The sequence below is a fragment of the Pelodiscus sinensis genome, chromosome 27 (assembly GCF_052426305.1).
Source record: "Pelodiscus sinensis isolate ZL-2025 chromosome 27, ASM5242630v1, whole genome shotgun sequence".
NCBI classification, from domain to species: domain Eukaryota; kingdom Metazoa; phylum Chordata; order Testudines; family Trionychidae; genus Pelodiscus; species Pelodiscus sinensis.
This window is the reverse complement of record NC_143078.1, coordinates 12,666,197-12,686,511: the sequence shown is the minus strand read 5'-3', so window position 1 is coordinate 12,686,511 and position 20,315 is coordinate 12,666,197. Positions and strand designations below refer to the sequence as shown.

The window sequence follows — 20,315 nt, the reverse complement described above, 5'->3', positions numbered from 1 at the left end:
TGCTGGCTTGCAGCAGATCTTGTCTGGTTTGTTAGAGATATTTCACCATATTTGGACCAGATGTTTCTTACACAGAGTGATCATTCCCTCCCTCTGCACGCCATAAAGCTTGTCTGAGACTAGCCCTGAATCTATTGATACTGGATAACATCCCTGTCCTGACAGTGACATGGCTGTGTCCTAAGGGAATCAGCCTGACTCAAAATTTTCAACAGGTGTTAGTCATTTCCCAAGTAGTAGGGGCTAGTACTGCTTCCTGGCCCATCTGAGACATACTACTTATTCAGAGTATAGTGTAGTACAGTCAGTGAGAACAGTTCCTTCACCATTCATCTTGCCCAGTCTGAGTCTTCCTGCTAATATCTCACTCCATAATCCTGTTCCAGACAGTCTGGATCACACAACTGAGTGGTTAAGCAAAGCAGCAGCAGAAGTCTCTGCATCTTCATCATCCCATCCTGAGGACCATGGATCGCCCACTGCACTCTCGTTGGGGGCTGTCAGCAGGAGTTCAGCTACACCAAATCCTATGTCTGTGTTAAACCAAGGATACATGAACCTACTTCATTGGGAGCCTGGGACAGAGAAATACCCTGAGGTAGGAAGAATCTTTTAGTCAGCGGAGTACTGCTGTGCCATTTTTTGAGAGAGTCTAGAATTGGCCTTACGTATAAGTAAAACAAGTGCGTGGGCCCTAAATCCTGTGCAGTTTCTACAGCATGAGCTGGTTCTGGCTAAGCAACAGAACCGCAAGGGAGAAAATAGCTCTGTACTGCATCTTCTTCTCCTTTTTTGGCAGTGAAAGCTTCAAGCTTGCACCTTATTTCCCCTCTTGTGTTAGCTTGGGGCCCTTACAAAACATAAGGCCATTCCTGCTTCTGGTAGTTTGTGCTTGATGAATTTTGCTCCCTTCTGCCTGAGGGAGCCCTCTTTCATTTAGCTGTAGAAAAAAAGGAAGGGCAGTTGCTTGAGAACCCAGCTGCTTGGTGAGCCTAATTCTTCCTATGCTGACGGGGGGATTTGATTTCTCTTTGCAGACTCTGTTGATGGATCAAGCACGGCTGCAGGAGATACAGTTGCAGGTGAATCAGCTAACAATCATAGCTGCAGTCCTGCTTGTGTCCAGCAGCGTGTGTGGAAGCACCTTGTTCAGCTCGCCTGTGTTTGTAGATAGGCTGAAACGGGTAACAAAGGCCCTTTTGGAAGGGCTTCCTTGCACCAGGTGGGTTGCTTCACTTTTATGTTTTCCAGAGGGAGACGTGAGTAAACACATGTTAGTTGGGAAATGAGAAGAGCTGCAGGAAGCAGCTCTGGAACTTAGCATTAAAATTCAAAATAAGAGGACAACTCCTGGCTGTGGGGAGCAGTTCCCAGTTACAATTGGTAAACCATTACTGCTGATCATTCTGGTCTCCGTAACCAGCACTGGGACAGCTTAGTTGATGGACCACCACAGCAGTATGGCTGGTTGTCCCTGCCCTATATTGCTATCATGAAATTCCTGGCTATGGGTTTGTGAGGGGATTTTTGTAGCTGTTCCACTATCCTTGCTGAGAAGCAAAGGTGAGGAGCAGTCCAAAATATAGAATGTGCCTCTATGATTTAGGTTTCAAGAAGCTTTGCTGGACATCAGCAATCATGTGCACCGTGAAGTTAGTGAGGCTCTTCTGCAGCTGGATTACCCGGCTTTCACCAGTGAGAAATCTTCTTCCTTAAAAGGCCAGATAAGGAGCATTGCAGAGAAGGACAACGCAGTGCGGAGCATAATTGGTGAGTCAGTGTGTAAATGCCTAATGTGCTTTTACTTTAAGAATTAGGCTACCATACAGCTTTATCTACATTTTGTGTGTGGGGCTGTAGAGCCCTAGAGTGAAGTGCTCTCCCAGGACTGGTCTAGCATATACAACTGTGTAAGGTGGGCCTGATGTGAGAGCAAATTTCAGTCTTTGGCCCCTTTGTGTAGACTGCCACCAAGCAGATACTTAGTTTCCATAGACTGAGATCCTTACTCCTTCTCCAGAAGTCAAATTACTATTTGTGATTGCTTAATATAGCAGTGAAAAGCTCTCCATGCCAATACCACACTCTCTCAAAAGCACTTAAAGTGGTGCCACCCCAAATGGTGACAGTCAAGTGACTTGCCCATGGTTACAGAGCCAGCCAGTCACTGAGCCAGGAATGAAACCTGAGTGTCAGTTTAGCACTCTTTCCATTAGCCTGCCTTGCTAATGTATATGTTACCAAGCTTTTTCAAACTACAGTCTGAAGTCTTTCCCCATTGGTCTGGGCCCTGTTGCATTAAGCATTTTAAATTCCCTGTTGCATTCTGGCTATTACTATGCACTTTTTTATCCAGAATGATTTTCCTTGTGTTCTCTCAAGAGCTGTATCCATACTGATAATGATCTCAAATTGTAGGGTTTTCACTTTTCTTAACTGGCTCGTTTTGTGACTGCTCCTTTTACACCTCCAGAGCAGCGGATCCATTCGTTTCTCAGTCTTCATTTGTCTTCTACTGCCCAGAACTCTCACAATCTCCCAAAAGGCCTCGCTCCTGTTCAGGAAGAACTGCTGGAAGTTGGCCACAGGTTTAGCAGTGTGATTCATCATAACAGACAGGTGTATGGACCCTACTACCTAGCAATTCTAAAGGAAGTTCTTCTCCCAGGGGCAGAGGCAGAAGCAGGGATAGGTTCTTTCTAATCCTCTCACAAAGCATTACATGCACTGGGGGCAGAGAGGAAGAGGACCCAGCTACTTTTCAGAATCATGCTTTGGCTTGTAAAGTCTGTTACAGCCAACTAAATAGCTGTCATGTTCTGTGTAATGGTATCCAGAGTACTTGTGCAGCTGGGCCATCATAGCTGCTGGGGATAGTTACATAAATACCAACTGCCAATTCCCCATTGGTCTGAATAAACCTTTAAAACAAAAAATGCTTGTTTTTTTCATATTTCCCTTTACAGTTTGTCCCATTAACTGGGAAAGCAGTGAAACATGGCTTTTATATCACTGTAATGCATCCTGATTCCCCCCCCCCCCCCTTGACATTAACTATGGGTTTTAGTGTGCTTTGCTAACACACATTTGTCTCAGCCTAGAACAGGGGATTTGATAGAGATGATTTGTGTTGAAGATGATAGAGCTTACTTTCTAATCTGGATATATTTTTCAATGTCAACTAAAAATATGATTTACTTCATATATGCCAGCTCTGTAGCTCAGTTTAACATTTAATCCCCTATGGATGTAATATTGTTTGCACCAGGTTTTATTTGGCATACAAATTGTAACACTAACATGTATGGTTAAATGTCTGTTTTCCTCCATCTCCTCTATACTAATGAATTTCCAACACTTTGAACCAACACTAGAAATAGAAAACTTAGTTTCTACTGGAGCAATATTGTGCTACCACCGCTGCCAGTGTCTTCAATATTCTGGTACAATGATATCTCCATTATATCAAATGATTGATGTTGTACAGCAAGAATTGCTTTAGCTAGAATATGGCTAGGGAGGGGTAGCTGTGCTTTCATATGTGCATTACTGTAGGGAGCAGCCGTGTTTCTAGTTCAAACAAGGACTCATAGGTTATGCGCCTGCCAGTCCACTTACCTTCCATGTTTCAAGTTGCCTATTTGTAAGTTTGGGATGGAGGAAAGGGAACTAGTTTTCTTCAGCCTTCAGGATGAGAGCTGCTGCCATTAGACTTGTATGGGCTTCAGCCAGTCTCTGGTTCAGGCACTTTGCTATACATGCATATGGGGCATGTTTTTAATGAAAAGGGCCTTGACATAAAAAAAAGGTAACACTGAATGCTTTGGTTCCAGGCAACCAGTTCAGACTTCCACAATATCTACATCACAGCAAACAAAGTCAAGTTGTGTGTCTGAGTTTATTTATTAATTCAGTCTGTTCTAGGTTGTACAGTTATGAAAACAACAAAACGACTGCTGGAAGCCCAGAAATATTTACAATCTCGCCTTGTTGTAGTGAGGTCAGTCTATGTTGTTGCACAGATTGGTTAAGTTTGGTACCACAAGATGTTTAAAATTCAGACAAAAATTTAAACAGATTAACAGTTGTATATACAGGAAAATAAAAGAAATAATTCAAGTATCAAAATACAGAGACAGATTAAATAACATTTTTATTACAAATCAGTCCCACCGCCATACATCACAATTAGCAAAAAGGTCTACATTGCAAATTGAAGTTGACTGTTCTGTGCCTTATTGGGGAATCTCAGGTTATTTTTCCTGAGACAAAAGAAAGTTTGAGTTAGCTCTCCCATTTCAAGAGCATCAGATTTGCTTCTGGTTGTACAGGTACCTATAAATATGCCAGTGTAGGATCCAAAAGGGAATTTTGATTTGCAAATAGAGAGCTTGTTATTAAATGAAAAATCCTACTGCACTCAACTGATGTAAGCATAAAGGAAAACCACAGAAAATCCTGATGATGGATATCGGAACACTTTAGTGAGGGAGTGTTGACGTAACTGAATTTGATCAAGAAATGGAGTTTCTCAGAGATACCATTTGGTGTCTGGTCTGGATGTTGCAGCAGTCTCAAGAAGGGCAGCAGTCCAGTTCAGCTTCCCACTCAAAGCATATCACAATACCCTTTCTCTGCGAGAGGAGTTGGGATGTACCTCAAATCATCTTTCCTTTTTTCTAGAAAATACAGTCTCAAGGCAAACTGAAGGACAAAAATCCAACAGCTGAGACTGCCATTTTAATAGGTACAGAATAAAATAGGATAGAGCAGTTTTAATCTGAATACATACAATGATTTCAACCTCATTTTAAGACAATAATTCTGCTATTAATCTTAGTATCTGCCTAGAGTTCTCAGCCTGGCCCCATACCAGATACGTATGGAGGTTGCCTCTAGAATACAGACTTCTTATCCTTTGAAAAAGGGAAGAAAATGGAGCACTGTTGGCTACCAGAACTAGCTCAGCACTTTGAAAAATTCATCGCATTCAGCACCACAAATTTAGGACACTTTTCTCTAGATACTGTGAATCCCTGTAGGAATGCAAGAGCCTGAACACTGTACAAATGGCAAAGTAGGAGGAGTTTGGGAGCCACTTGAACTCCGGAAAATACAGGCTGGGTAGGAGAGCTCCTAGCAGGCAAGTACCTTGAAAGCATACCAAGCTTCAAGAGATACACTGCCAAAACTCAGCTCCTCTTCAATAGGTATTCCTGAAAAAAGAAACATCTGGCAAGAGAGCTGCAAAGCTTGCTGCTGGGTCACTGAAGACAACAGCAAGACTGCAGTCTTTTTCACCACCTCTTCTGCAAGCCAACTTCAAAAGCTTATTCACCCTCCTCCAAAATGGGTTCGGTCTCTGAACAGAGTTGTTGCCAACACACTGAAAATTTACACTTACATGAGTGAGCTACAACATAGGCATAAGATGGAATGTTAAGTTTCCTAAATTCACTATTTTTTTAAGCTTGTTTTCTGTCCACTAATCACTGACAGATCTAGGCCCTGGGGATTTCTGTTTGCTTCTTCAGTGCTCACTATCAACTGAAGATGAGACTACATTAAAAACTGACAGATACAGCAGCAATTGGAGTTAAAAACAAATAGCTAGGACACACTGTTATAAGCAGCAGGGCACCAAACCATCACACCCACCTGAGACCACAGCAATGGCATGGCACGGCACATCCTGTTTGTACAGCTCAAGAACCAAGTCATGCCCATTTTACCATCTCTCCTTTCAACAAGGTCCTAATGGTCAGGGCACTGGAAAACACACCAGTTCACACAACCATCACAGCCAAAGCCACTGAGAAATACTCTGATAGTTTAAATGAAGCTTAATTACAAAGCACCTTCAAAACTGTGTTCTGTTTAGGAATGCGAGATTGCTTGGGGCCAACCATCCTTGGACTGATTATTAGAATTTATCAGGTATGAACTGTTTTCAATGTAATGCCCAGAACGTAACTCCTTGTTTGTTCATATTCTGAAATACTGTTCCACTAATTGCCATTAAATAATGAGCTAGTATCAAAGAAGTGCTAAACCACAATCAGACTTCAAAAACCCAACCGACTAGCACATAACTGCATTTAAAAAACATGGTGGATGCACGAGATCGTGTAGAAAGAAGCAAACTCTTCAGTTACTCAATGTGATGATAAACTAATGAAAAGAGATCAGATTGTGTCCTCACCATAAACACTATCAAGTATTGCAACACACCAGTTCTGTGTAGTGAAAGCAGGCTTCGTACCATGTGAGATATCCAGCAGTAATCACTAGGATTCTAACTCCTTTGCAGACACTGTTTTCCTTAAATTACATCCATTTCCCACTGCTGCTTGGAGTGTCTTTCAAAAGCAGAGTATGAAAACCCACACAGCTGAGTTTCATTACTTGGCATAAACAGCTATTACCAAAATCTTGGAATTGTTCTCTGCTGCTCACCTAGAACTGAGGTGAATTAAAGTACCATTAGACAAACATACTAGTGCCACTGCTAAGACTTTTTACCATACTTTTTTAGGACAGGACAGGACAGTACCGTGGAATTATAAGGGTCATTCCACCCCCAAAACCGCAACATGCTACATTTTAATTGTGGATTTGTTTTGCTTTGTATTGTTGCACGTAAAAGGAAAAAACCCTCAAAGTTTGTTGCAACAGACTAGAAAATGTGGCATCACTCCCATTGAGCTCAGAAGTCTCAAATCTCCTTTGCTAAAAATGTGTAGCTGCTTTTGTCAGCTAGTTGCTGGAATCCCTTTCCCCCCATAGCTTTGGAAGCTCTCACTGAGCAGCCATGGATACATTCAAAGAGGCAGACACCAGTGCCAGGTGGAGATCTTCATCACGTTGGGGGTACCACTGCTTCTTAGGTCTTTGCCCCGTTATTAGAGTTCCATGGTAGCACACAGCTGCCTGCAGATCAGCTTTCCAGAGGCAAACAGAACAGGGGACAAAGTTAACAGAAAGGAAAAATGCAATGAATAATTTAATGAGTCACATTCAAACCAATGCTTTCAGGGGAGAAGGGTGTTTGACCACGCAGTGAGAGAGCGCCACAAATTGGTGAGAGTTACAGGTGCACAGCATAAGCCCTCTGTTCAGACAGGTCTGCTAGGATCCAACCTAGGTTCAGAGGTCAGCATTAAAAAGGCACATGCACAGGTGACCCCTTTTTAGAGGCACTGAGAACCCACTGAAAACACTGGCAGTTGCAAGGACTCAGCCCCTCTGAAAATCTGGTCAGTGTGTGGATAGCTGTAAGAGTAAACTCAGCAATGAAAGCATACAACCACTTGTATGCCTTACTGAACTTCTCTTCTGATCTGTGTGGAAAGACGTTTTAGAGCACCATTCACAGCTTGGAAAGGGTCTAGGCCAGCTTGCCATATTCATTTGTTACTGCAGCTGCCTGTAAAAATGTCATAGTATTTTCCAGAAATTGTCCAAATCAATACAGTTAACAGGAACGCTGTAGTGTTTTAGCAGTCACTGTAGTCTCTCTCTAAGGATTCTTTTGTCTAAACATCTTGTACCATAGATGCCAATAGTACATGATATGTTAAATCCATGGACAAGACTGATTTTCACTAGTGCTCTACTAAACATCTTCCTACTATCTTGGAAATTTACTGATCAGGTTATTATTTCCGAACTCATTTGCCTTATGCTACAGCCCTGAGGATTTAGGAGGTCAGAATCATGCCAAGAAAGGAGCTGGATAAAGATTTTGAAACAAAATTCCAGTACAATTATTGGGCTAATGAGGAGAGAAAAGACTGGTGCAATACAGATAGCTCACTAAAATCCTTATTGAGTCCAGTACATAGTAAGTGAAGACATAGGCTGAACAACTACATTTGGGGTCGGTTTGAAGATACAAGTGGTTGGCTGCTGCAAAGATTATGACATTTGAAGAAAACTCTTATACCTACAGATCCTGCTCTGGACAATCTAGCTTGCATCAGTAAATGGAGTTTGCTTAACATTCAAGAGTCAGTTTGGAAACACTGAGTATTCCTGGAGATGGACATTTGGGAAGGAGGAGAAGATGGGGGCATTAAATGGTTCATGACATACCATCCATCCCTAGACAGAGGCATGGATAGTGCGGGTAATAGCTGTCTAGCTTTCTTCAGAGTTCTCTTCCTAACACACCTTTTCTGTCACCTGCAAACCTCCCACTGCTGATTCTCCTATAAGCAGATTCTGCTAATGGTGCAAAATAAGTGATGCTTGGAGCTAGACTAGGGTCAAACACATTCTCCATCTTTGACCAGTGAGTGGCAGAATAGCTGGTGTACTAAGCACTGCCTCTCACAGCCAGGTGCTTCCTAGACTCTTTTCCGTCTGACTTTAAAATGCTGGTCAGAATCCAAGGTCCAAGCTCCCTCCTTGTGAGTCTGGGGTTTCCTTTGTCAGGAGAGTGAGTGAGCTGAACATAGTGGGTTAATGTCATAGTCTGTACTAATCACATAGTGCCTTCCTTAGAGGCACTCAAATTGTTTTGCAAACTAGTTTACCCTCACATCCCCCCATAAGGAAGGGAGGTATTATCCTTCAAACACACACTGGTCACACAGCAAGTCAGTGATAGAACCAGGCATAGGGCCTAGCAGCTCTGACTCCCCAGTCTGTTTAATCACTAGAACATGCTTCCTCCACAGTTTCATGCTATCAATGGGCTTTCTACATATTGCCCACTTCAATCCGGGATGACGCTAAGCACTACCTAGTCAGGAGTTCACCAGGGCAAGTCAGGAGAGCACAATAGAACCTCAGAGTTATGAACACCTTAGGAATGGAGGTTGCTCATAAATGACATTTGTAACAGAGCAAAATGTTATGGTGCTTTCAAAAGCTTACAACTGAAAATTGACTTTACAGCTTTGAAACTTTACCATGCAGAAGAAAAAAGTTGCTTTTAACCATCTTACTTTTAATGAAGCAAGCACAAAGTTTCCTTACCTTGTCAAATCGTTTTTTAAAAAAACTCCCTTTTTTGTAGTTTAACAGTTCTGTGATGTATTTGCTTTTTTGTGTCTCTGCTGATGCTTGATTAGATATTTCGGTTCTAAATGAGGTTTGGGGTTGACCGGTCAGTTTGTAATTCTGGCGTTCGTAGCTGAGGTTCTACTGCATTTATGTTACAATGTTCACTGGCTAACAAACTGCTCTCAGCTGCTTTATGGTACATCTAGTCCATCTTCCAAACCAGGCCCCAGATCTGCTCTGGCCTGCATGGCAGCATGTGCTTTGCAGTTTCAGTTGCAAGGGGTCTGAATCACATTTAGGAACTAAAGTAGCAGTTGCAGCCAACCATGGGGTCAGAAACTCTGGAGACAAGGAAATAAAGTGAAAGGAAAGGAGGAGGTGGCTGCACTCAGGGTACCCATGCACTTAGGGACATCCCTAAGGGTAATCCCCTTGGCAAGGGACAGGGAGGTGGCAGGTGTTTCAAGATCTCTATAGCCCTCATTGCACAGCATTTAATAGCCTTGTACTTTCTTCCTGTCCAAGGGAGAAATGTGATCAAAGTGAATATGAAAGAAACCTGTTGAACATAGCAAAGTTCCCAGCTCGTCAATCTGCTTTGGTCAGACATCAGATAGTCCAGTCACCAGCACCCGGCCCAGCACAGGATCAATTACATGTGCCTTTAAAAGCTTAACCTATTTATAGTTCTAAAAAGGAAGAATCAAGCTGGTCGCTCACAATCAGTTTGGTCGGTGTGAACAGAAGGGGCCTGCATCAAATCCAACAAGACATGATGAAACACACAATGGGATTTAATGGGGAGCTGAGAAGTCCCTGCCAGACATTTCTTATGTATACACAGCCTATTCGCTAAGAAGGGTCGGGGGCAGGGTGTGAGCAACCTCTCAGCAAGTGGCACAGACCAGCTCTCACATTAGCTGTGTAATCAAGTTTGCAACACTGAACTTTAGGGGGAGGGAGAGAGACTGAGCGCAGGATCCATGCGAGGAAATCTAGTGAATGTGTTATTTGCAGGCAGCATCACAGTGATTAGTGTTGGTTCAGATGACAGGTACAGAGGATAACAGTTTGCTGAAACAGTATGCAGCCATGGCTCAGTATAGAATCTAGAATGAGTGTGCGCACCTCGGAGACAAGAAGTCTACAGCAGTCCAAGGATAACAACATTAAATATAAAAAGGCCTGGGGAGTGTCATGTCGCCCCCAGAGATTCACAGTGCCGGAGCAAAGGGAAAGACGTGAAATGACTGGCGGCTTCCTGGATCCACATCTCAGATTCTTGCGGTTTCCAACCCTCTGCATCTCCCACCTCACAGGTCTCTAATAGGTCATTCTCTCAGCATGTTACCCTTGTTTCCGAGTAAGGAGAATTCACAGTGTTCAGTAGTGATCAGATACAAAAGCCGCTTAGTCTACAGTATTCTAGTGCTGCTGCCTCTGATGGTGTAGCACCTAGAGGTGGAGCTCAGTGCCAGCAGCTGGAGGGAGAGGGAGTTTAGAACAGCAGACAGATCAGATCGCAAAGGCACGGTTAAACTAGGTGGATACAGGGTTGGTTTTTTAGAAGATAGTGGTCTCATACTTAGTGCTGAGGGTCCTCTTAGAATCCTGTTTGGGATCAACAACCCAGGAGACGCTGGCATGAGACTGGGAGTCTTGGTCCACTTCAGATGGCTCCAGCTAGAAAACAGTGGAGGGAAAGATAGTATGTTAGGCAACGTGCACGCTGGGACAGTCATGCTGGAGCTGGAGACATTCCAAAAGCATTTAGCGATAACGCAGGACACTTACGCTGCCAACACAGTCATACAAACATGGAGGGCAGTAGCTCCTAAGTGGAGGCTGGTGAGGAAGCCTGACCCAATGTGGCCAGATCTTCAGACTAAAATCAGAAGCACCTGTTTTATGCTACCACAGGCCCTGAGGCAATCCACCCGGAGCTTTGTGATTTGGCCCCATCTGAGTCAGGTCAGCCTGCCTAGTTTCACAAGCAGGAAAGCATCACTGCCACACACATGATCCTCCAGGGTGTGGAACCAGCTCCCTGCAAATAGATTTTTCCCTTTTATCTGACGCTCTCCTGGCCAAAGGACAGCTTTTTTCTTCTCTCAGCCTCCTGACCTTCAAATGTGATAGCAATGTTAATGGGCTGAGAAGCAGCATGTTCTGTGTTAGCACGGCACTAAAGGGCGTTCAGAGATCTCAGCACTAGGGGGATGAACATGATCAGCTCATCTGTGCTCAGACCTGAGGAATAAGAGAACTGGCAAAAAGGGAACAAACAAAAAGCAACAAAGCAAAAGACAGGGCCACAGCAGAGACGTGGGAAAGCAGGAGGTTGGCTTTCAAGAGAGCTGGGTTGCCTGCTCATAACTAAGGAAGCTCAGAGCTCATCACCACAAAACACAAGACAGCAAGAAGGGTAGAGACCTTAGCTCCTTGACTAACAGACTGCAGCGGCAGATAGGAGGGACGGTGTGTAGTACAGGTGTGACAGTAACAACAGCGACTATCGGGAGGGAGCGGCACCTGGGCAATGGGAGCAAGCAAAACACAGACAAAAGGTGACATTAAAGGAAAGCAACAACCATCCCAAGACCCTATTTTAAATATGCTCCGGACCAGTCTCATCTCCTGATTGTATCAACATCACTCCGATGCAGGATACGAGCTTGGTGCACAGCCCTCTTCTCAGTTCTCTGGATTGTGCATGGCTGGGGTGTTTGCCCTCTGCCCTCAAATCCATCTCCCACCTGCTACAGTTCCACCAGTGGGAAAGCAAGGAGTCAACAAACATCTACCACCATGTTGTATACTCAGTAGAGAACTACAGAATCACGCATTAGCAGCTACTAGCTCCTTATCTACATTAAGGCTCCCACCACTGAAAATCATCTTAAGGGACAGAAAAACATGGAAATCTAAAGCCTATTGCACGGGAGGAAGATTTGGGGGCAGGGGTCACTACTGCGCTCACACCATGCAAAATACCATCAAGAAGCCACAATCTGAAGCCAACTTTCCCAAGCATACATACTGCGGATTTCCTCATGCCAACTCGAGGTTTAGGCACCGGTTTGGAAGATTTCGTTTCTATCACTTCTGCTGACGAAGCACTGGTGGATTTTGATTTTTGCGCTTGGAGGGCCAGCTGATAGGCAACTTCAAATGCTTGTCCCAGCGTCAGGATGATTTCGTACGTCAGGTTCTTTGGAGAAACCACACAGAACCATTTCAGAGCACTGCAAGAGGCTAGCTACAAAAATCCATGCACTAGTGGCAAGTAGAAGGCTTCCCTTGGTAACAGAGCTTCCAAGCAGGGTCTAGAAAACAAGCACCATCAACAGGAAGGCCAGCTGCTGAGTGGAGACTGAGTTGGGCCTTTGGGCTTCAAAGATGCCCCACTTATCTTGGTGTTAGCCCGAGGCTAACAGCCCACATTGCAAGCCTTGTTATCTGTTGCAGTAGCTATTCTGCATCAGCTGGCTTTGCCTTCCCCCATAGGTGGCATGGGACTCCAGGCAGGCCTACAGAGTTGGCAGTGAACTGCCTTTGGAATCTATTCACAGGTTTGCTGAACTAGCTCCAAGACCATTATTTTCCCTCAAGCCTTTTACTTCTAACAGTAGGTCATGCAGAAGGGGGCAGGGCTTGGCTTTTCTGCTGAATTAATGATGGTACAGTCCCCCTAGTGAGGATCCAGTTACACAGGCATACAGACTCCTATACAAAAGACAGCTGACATGAAAGGGACGAGGAATAAGCAATACCAGCATAAGACACCCTTAGACCCATGTGACTGAGGCCACATTAGGGGGTGTACTGGTGTAGTTAAAACAATACATGTGTGTAGACTAGGCCCGAGTCCCTGGAGAATCACTGGATGGAACAATTTTGCCCCAAAAGATGAACTGCATGTTAACGGTTAACAGGTAAGCCTCACCCTTTATGCGTGAGGCTTACCAGTGAGATGCTCTCACCTACCCACAGCTGCCCCTCCCCTCGTTTAATCAGTAACCAATTAAAAGATTTTACATCCCCTAGAAGCTAATGAAGTTTTTCCATCTCCACTTTCTGAAGAGCTACAGTGCAACACTCTCCACTGTCATCTGACAGCAGAATCTGCATGGTATGTGATTATCTACCCGTGCACTGGGATATGGCGAGAGCTGGAAGGGAAAGCTCAGCACTCCTCGGATTCACAGGTTCAACTCCCAGCAGCATCCATTTGGTCCTTCCTCCTTGTGAGAGACAAACTCAGCTCCATGGTAGGGGTTTGCCCTGTTTTCTAGAGAAACTCCCCCGAGGCCCTGGTGTGCAGCGAGCTGGTCAGTGCCGTCTGGTCTCAGTGGCATTTCTACACATAGATGGCTTGTGTAGCACATAAGGATGCAGGGCAAGGCAAGAATCCTTTAATACAGATGTGCGACTCACCACGTCAACAGTGCTGAATACGTGGCAGTAGTGGTGGCTGGTCTGCAGATCCTTGGTGATATAGGCAAACGTGCAGAGATCCTCAGGGTCCTGGGCCGCGCAGGAGATGTTCCGGATTTCATGCTCGGCGATAACATTCTACCAGAGTTAAACACAGACAGCTGATTTTGTGGGACAGACAGGTGGACTATCTCCCTCTAGCAAGTCATGACCACCTATCCAAGCTCAGCAAAACACCTAGCTGAGTGCAGGTAAGAGACTGGGATGAGGGAATTCACGTACAATTGGGAGGAGGTCCTGGCTGTCCTTTGAGTGCTCTTAGCACTCCTAGGAAGGTTATTCTACTTCTCACCAGACCGGTTGATGCGGGAACAGTTGATGCTTCCCATCACAGCAGGACCATAGCACCTCGAGCCATTTTTAAATGAACTTAGGGTTTTCACCATGTGTTTCTAGTACAGTGATCTGAAGACACTTGACAAATGGAGCAGCATGTTGCAGACAAAAGGGCAAACAGACAGATGGGAGATGTTGGCAATCGGGCAGAGCTACCCAAGTCTTAGTCCCACATCTTGCAGGAGTCAAAGGGAGGAATTAGGAATTTGGTTTCTTGGGCAGTAGCTCACAGCTAGCCCAAGCAGGCACAGAATAAAGGGGTATGGCACATTGCAACGCCCGTGTCCTAGAAACCAATTCTTAGTCTAAGGAGAAACATCACCACCACTCAGAGGGGAAGCAGTATTCCTACAGTCTGCAGGCATACGAGTGGTCAGCCACCATGGAGCACTAGTGAAAACCATTAGATCCCCCTGACCAGTAGTGCTGTGCTCTTCTGCAGCACCTGTCAGAGTGTTTCAGAGTACAGCATGGAGCACGTCAAGGCAAGCCTGAGACTAGCTCCCAGTGTGACTCCATCCCCTCCTCCAGTCACCAGGTAAAACTGCCTTTGACATGTAGCACCATGAACTCTGCTTGGAAACAGAAAATTCATGGGTGCTCTCTGCCTCCCCTTTCATCACTACTGGGAAGATTCCCCACTCAGAACACAGCTGCTGACTACTGATGCCAAAGGCTGACTCCTGTGGCCAGGCAGGCTCCACAGGGCTAGCTAGAGTGTGCACATGTTTGTGGCTATAGAGTCAGCTGACAGGACTTCAAGTCTCACACACAGAAGGCGAGTGAGGAGTAAGGTGCACATGCTGGCCCATCTGAACGCTAAGCCAAGAGCATTTTAAATGTACCTTGTTAGAAGCGTCTATGAACTTCACCCCTTTGTAAGTGATGGACAGTATTATGGTTGGGATCTTCTTCATATGCTCTGTGGACTTCTGCAGAAATACGAGCACAGATAAACAGGTACAAATTAAACACTTCCAATGAGACTTGGAGGAGGTATTGCAGCAAGGGATCTGACTAGCCAGCACCATGACTACCCCTTTTTGCCCAAAAGCTTCAGAGGGGGAGCCGAGTTAGTCTGTACAGGATAAACTTAAAACACAAATAGTCTGGTAGCACTTTACAGACTAACAAAACATGGAGATGGGATCATGAGCTTTCCTGGGCACAGCCCAATTCTTCAGATCATCCAGTGGCTTTTTTTTTTTGGGGGGGGGGGGGGGGGGGGAGCCCAGTGCTCCGGAATGGAAGAGGGACCTGGCTTGGGACCACAGTAACACAAGCACCTTGTGCAGCAAAGGCTCCTCTTTCCCAGTGACTGACATCTGAAGGGGGGAAGGGCAATTGGATGACATGCAGCTTGAGAACAAACATTTCACTCCAAGACTTCCTCCAGCCGAGAGAAATGCACCATTTCTGCATGCCAGGCCGCCTCAGCCCTGCACCGAGGCAGTTTTCATGTGCAACCTTGGTCCCCATGGACATCATGCTCAACACCCGCCAGGCTTCTCCTGGCAGCCCCATACACCTACCCTCATCTTTGCACAGGCATCCTGTGTCGACTCCGTCCCTCGAAGATCCTTGATTAACATGGAGCCCAGATACTGTTTAAAACAAGGTGAGGAAAGGATGCCACTATTACTGGCTTCGATTAGCTTGGAAGCCTCTAAACTGCTCGAGCCCCCAGAGCAATGCACAGCAAATGGCTGAAAAATCGGGTTCCTCATTGCCCTCAGGAGAGGGGGGGGTGTCACATTCAGGCCTGGGGGATGCTCTCATGCTCCCCTCCAGCTCAGTTCCTGGGGCAGGCACCATCCTCCCAGCTCAGGCCAATGTGTCTAGATTCCTCCCAGAGCCCGTCCCCACCGTGAAACAATGGCTCATGCTGGCTCCCGCCAAGGGACTAAGCGCAGGGCTCTGCACAGTAGTTGCTGGAGACCAGTGGCCGTGTCAGGCTGTCCCGGGAAGAGAGCACTGAAAGGAGCCTCACTACAAGTGCCATGGGGTTAAAAGGGCTGCAACTTCCCTGCATGGTGAGGCCAGAGCATAAACTCCCCCCGGAGGCAAGGAGCAGAAACACACTTACATTGGCCTCGTACCCACAAGACTCGAAGATGAGCTTCTCAGGCTGGTGCTGCCAATTCTGGACAGGCGCGTATGGCGCAGCGAGACTTGGGGGCCTGAGAGTCAGTCTGGACTCACGATGCTCCTCCTGAGGGGACAAGCGTAAGTGTAAAACCTCAGAGAGGACCCAGCCAGACTACTAGTTCTGATGCATGCAGAGCATGGGACAGAAGACCCAGGGAGAGCATAACAAATGCCCACGTTTCATGTTGACAGGCACAGCAATATAGTGGCTTAAGGCGGCAGATGGTCCAAGTGGCTATTCCCTGCTCAGCTCAGGCTTGATTCTCAGTGCTAACAGCCTAGTAAAAACATCAGTCCAACCAGGGGAATTCTTCAGAGGGCCCAGGACAGCCAGAGAGCTTCACTGTTCTCATCCCAGCCCTCTGTCTCATAGCTCCCAGGATCCTCTGGACATCAGAGCACAAGGCAAGACGCACTTCCGGAAAAGCAAGCCCTGCACGCACTGGACTTTATGGGATGGGCACAAAGGTGGGTCCTGTCCCCACTTCACAGATGGGAGATGAAACCCACAAAGGGGAAGTGACTTGTCCAAAGTCACAGAGCAGGTGAGCCCAGAGCCTAGGTGTTCCACTAACCACTAGGCCATGCTGCATCCTCTTTACACTCCAAGCCCCTTTTGTCAAACCGTCTAAGGGGGCCTCACTAGCCTATCTGGGGGACACAGGTATGTCTCCAGCCACACCACCGGGGATCTGTGCAGGCTCCCGAGTAGAGAAAACCTTGAGATTTGAGAGGGGAAAAACACTCACACTGACCTGTACTTTGTATCTGTCGGCTCTGGGGTGAGAAGCAGCATCATGGCCACTGTCATGTCGCCTCTTTCCAGTATCCCCTGAAGGCAGCAAGAGCTCCGCAGACCTTGCTGTGTAGGAGTCATTCTGGCTCAGCGGTGAGGAAGTCTGGGACATCAGATCCTGGCACTGGAGGCAGAGAGATGCAGCTCTAAAGGAGAGCCACAGTCCTTGCAAGCTGGCTATGGCAGTCATTTGGCATTTTAAATTAATTTTGGTTAATTTTAATTAAAATTTTGGTCTCCTTCTGGGACCAACTTGCCAAAGAAGGACGTGGAGACAGAGCTGGGAGTGCTGCAGATTTGAATCATCCACTCCTAAAGCAACCCGTGGCTTGGAAGAGGAAAAGCAGTATAATGGAGACAGCTAACACATGGTCTTCCCTGCAGAAATCTCCTTTTTGATGCACTGGCCCGGCCCTGCCCTAAGGAACATGAGGAATCTGACAGGTGCTGTAAGCCAGAGTCCAGTCATCTCTGGGATACACCAGGGACAGTGTGCTAATGGGCTGTTAACTGATTTGACCCAAAGCCACTAGACAGCTCATTAACTCACCTATGTATGGCAGGGCACTTCCCTGACCACCTGATTTAAGTTTCAGGGGGTAGCCAAGTGAGTCTTCAAAACAACAACAAATAGTCTGATAGCACTTCAACAACTAACAAAACATGTAGCTGGGATCATGCGTGGCCGGCTTCTGGCAGCTATCCAGGGTACTGTGCAGCGCCTAGGGGTGGCTTGCTCGAAGGTGAATGCAAAGCCTGGCCTTGAATTATTCAGCAGGGATGTGGGCAGAAATCTGGCTCTGCCAATCCCACACTGACAATGCCTGTACAAAGGGTAGTGATAGAAATGTAGCCGTGTTAGTCTGGGGTAGTTGAAGCAAAATGCAGGACAATGTAGCACTTTAAAGACTAACAAGATGGTTTATTAGATGATGAGCTTTCGTGGGCCAGACCCACTTCCTCAGATCAAAACCTTTTTTGATCTGAGGCAGTGGGTCTGGCCCACGAAAGCTCATCATCTAATAAACCATCTTGTTAGTCTTTAAAGTGCTACATTGTCCTGCATTTTGTACAAAGGGTGCGCAAGACCCAAGCGTTAAAGGGACCTGTGACTTGTCCCCTGGTTGCTTGTCCCTCAGAGACTTCTCCTTGCTGGCTTCTGTGAAAGGCACCCAGTCAGGTCTCTCCTCAGCCTCTCCCCACAATCCCTCCAGGACATGTTTAGATTCTCACCTGGCCCCACTGCTACAGCATCCAAACACTGTCACCTTTACTGCAAGTTTTCTCACTCCAGAGCAGGCATCCATGGACGGACTTTTGGCCAGGCCCAGATTTGCCTCAAAGCACTCTGAATGCTGCATTTAAAGTGGTATCATAGCAATTACCAACCAAGCTAGAGGCCTTAGATAGCCCAGCGGTAAGAGCAATTCAAATGCCTTACAACTGGCTGGCTATAATTGTGGGGAAGAGAGTCAGTCACTCCCGGTACGTGATGATCCAGGGCCCAGAAGACAAAGCAGAGAACTCAAGCTGGTGCTTTTGGGAGCTCACAGCTGCAACATGCATTAGTTCCATTCAACATCCTCCCTTCATTTTCCCCAACATCCTTCCGTTCTGCCATGCCAGAATCAGGTTTAGGAACGCGACAGCTGTAGCATCAGGAAATGTTACAAATGGCCCCATTCTCTTTTACCTCCTCCCTTCCCGGCACTTCAATCAGCTGACACTGTGCCAAGGCGCTTCTCTCTATTCCTTCGGTCCTGTTGGTCTCAAGAAGAGGGTTCAGAGAATCTTGGATTCTCAGCTGTTTGCTTCCCATCTGAGATCTATGAAGCCTGTGATTCAATGCTAATGGCAGGTGTAGGAGTCAGTCATGGGGACCAGTCTTCTGTATTCAAGCAAGTACAGGTTGTCATGCCAGGACACAGCTACACCCCTCCTTCCCGCATTACATCCCCTGGTGGAAGGAGCCAGCTCAGGGGAAGAGGAGAAGGGACCCAAGGGAGGGAAGTCAGCCTCTCCTGCTCAGTTCTTGACTGAAGAGCACTGAAGGCTCTAGTGCCAGTTGTGATGGTGGGTTGTGCTATGGATAAGCAAGTTGCACCTAAACAGCCAGCAGGGGACACCAGCCTGGTCTAGAATTGAACCAGTGACAGGAGCAGAAAGGATCCAGGACACAGGAGTAATCCCTTTTTGGCATTTAAAAAAGTGTTCAAAGAAAGTGGCGAGGTCCTGAGCTTGTGACCACTGCCGTGTATCACGGACACCTTGGTGCTCGCAGATTGCGAGTCTACTCAGCAGCACGTACCCCCTTCCACATGCCACACCCTCCACCCGCAAGGCCAAAACTCATTTGTTTCTAGAAAGCATAAAACACCAAGCCCCAGTCAGATGCCAGCACCGCTGTCCTTTCCCGGGCGTGCACCTTGGACAGGGTGGCTTAACTCCTCGCAGCTCACCTCTGCTGCACATATTTATTCAGGGCACTGCTTCTACAAGCCCCCCGCAGGCCTCTGCTGCGATGGTCAGGCCATTTAGAGAGGCAGTACAGCCCAGCCACCTCACTGTCTTGGACACCAGAGCAACACCCTTTGTGCAGGCCAGTCATCACAATTAACAGCTACAAACATGGCACAGGACTGTTGAGGGGAAGGGGGTGGTTTCTCATTGCGGACAGAGCCGATGCTGCAGAGGTACTGGTGCGTCTGACTAAAAATGCACTGGCTACAATGTTTGCCTAAACCAAAGCCCGTCTGAATGCTGGCAGCTCTTCCAAGCTTGTACTTATTCCTCCAGACCTTAAAAACAACCAAGGGAAATGGCTACCAGCTGCTTAAAAGCAGTTTCAAGGCTGGAATCTGCATGAGCCACGCAGCATGTGACGTATTCCAGGTATTGCTTTTAGCCTACACCACAGGGTGTATAACTTGTGTTGCCAGCGACCCAGAATGAGCAAGTCAGCTGAGCAGAAGCATGGGCTGAGGCCCTGAACCCAAGCTCAGGCGAAAGGAAGCACTCCCCTGAAGTGAGGAGCAGAGCAATGGCTGAGACCCAAGGCAAATGGCCTTGAGCAGGGCTCCTGTACTCAACATGCCAGATTACAAAAAGGAAGATGAGAAAGATTGCCTTACCCTCAAAGCAAACCTGTCAGCCATTCCCACTGGGTGCTGCAGGAATATCCGATTTCCAACACTGCAGATTTGGCGCGCACACACTGTCAATCTCAGGTGCAGCTGAGAATCGCTCAACACAGAATACTGTGTCGCTGCCAGGCCACACGAGTGAAATGTTTTCGGGGCAGGGAGCAATTCTACTACCGGCAAGCAGCCTACACAGGTGGTGCCCCCCCCCAACCTAGCCCAGCTGACAGACTGTCAAGGGTCTCACCCATGAGCAACTTACTGAACTGGAAGTCATGAGGAGATGTAAGTGTCCAGTGCCTTTGAAAAACAGGCCTAGAGCCCCAAGAAACCCCAAACAGACCAAGGAGGCAGGCAAGCAGGCATCGGGCTCCCAATGGTAAAAGCAC

General features: G+C 46.7%; 2 protein-coding genes across 19 annotated transcripts in view; one reads left to right on the top strand and one right to left on the bottom strand.

Annotated features, from left to right (window-relative positions):
- Window positions 1–20,315, top strand: part of TCP11 (t-complex 11) — a 43,257-nt gene that overhangs the window by 17,855 nt on the left and 5,087 nt on the right. For 3 of the 5 annotated variants that reach the window (XM_075910439.2, XM_075910435.2, XM_075910438.2), the window contains 4 exons: window positions 387–598; window positions 1,038–1,222; window positions 1,607–1,770; window positions 2,474–6,284. In XM_075910439.2, the coding sequence (XP_075766554.2) occupies window positions 387–598; window positions 1,038–1,222; window positions 1,607–1,770; window positions 2,474–2,703 (791 nt within the window). In that variant the 3' untranslated portion in view covers window positions 2,704–6,284. Of the gene's footprint in view, window positions 1–386; window positions 599–1,037; window positions 1,223–1,606; window positions 1,771–2,418; window positions 6,285–20,315 lie in introns of those variants that run through there. The other 2 variants (XM_075910436.2, XM_075910437.2) reach the window with 2 other exon arrangements.
- Window positions 6,539–20,315, bottom strand: part of ANKS1A (ankyrin repeat and sterile alpha motif domain containing 1A) — a 178,097-nt gene continuing 164,320 nt past the window's right edge. For 6 of the 14 annotated variants that reach the window (XM_075910420.2, XM_075910424.2, XM_075910417.2 and 3 more), the window contains 8 exons: window positions 16,746–16,910; window positions 15,929–16,054; window positions 15,375–15,446; window positions 14,688–14,774; window positions 13,447–13,584; window positions 12,050–12,220; window positions 11,443–11,541; window positions 6,539–10,692 (listed from right to left, as the gene is read on the bottom strand). In XM_075910420.2, the coding sequence (XP_075766535.2) occupies window positions 10,573–10,692; window positions 11,443–11,541; window positions 12,050–12,220; window positions 13,447–13,584; window positions 14,688–14,774; window positions 15,375–15,446; window positions 15,929–16,054; window positions 16,746–16,910 (978 nt within the window). In that variant the 3' untranslated portion in view covers window positions 6,539–10,572. The remainder of the gene's footprint in view (window positions 10,693–11,442; window positions 11,542–12,049; window positions 12,221–13,446; window positions 13,585–14,687; window positions 14,775–15,374; window positions 15,447–15,928; window positions 16,055–16,745; window positions 16,911–20,315) is intronic. The other 8 variants (XM_075910423.2, XM_075910432.2, XM_075910434.2 and 5 more) reach the window with 6 other exon arrangements.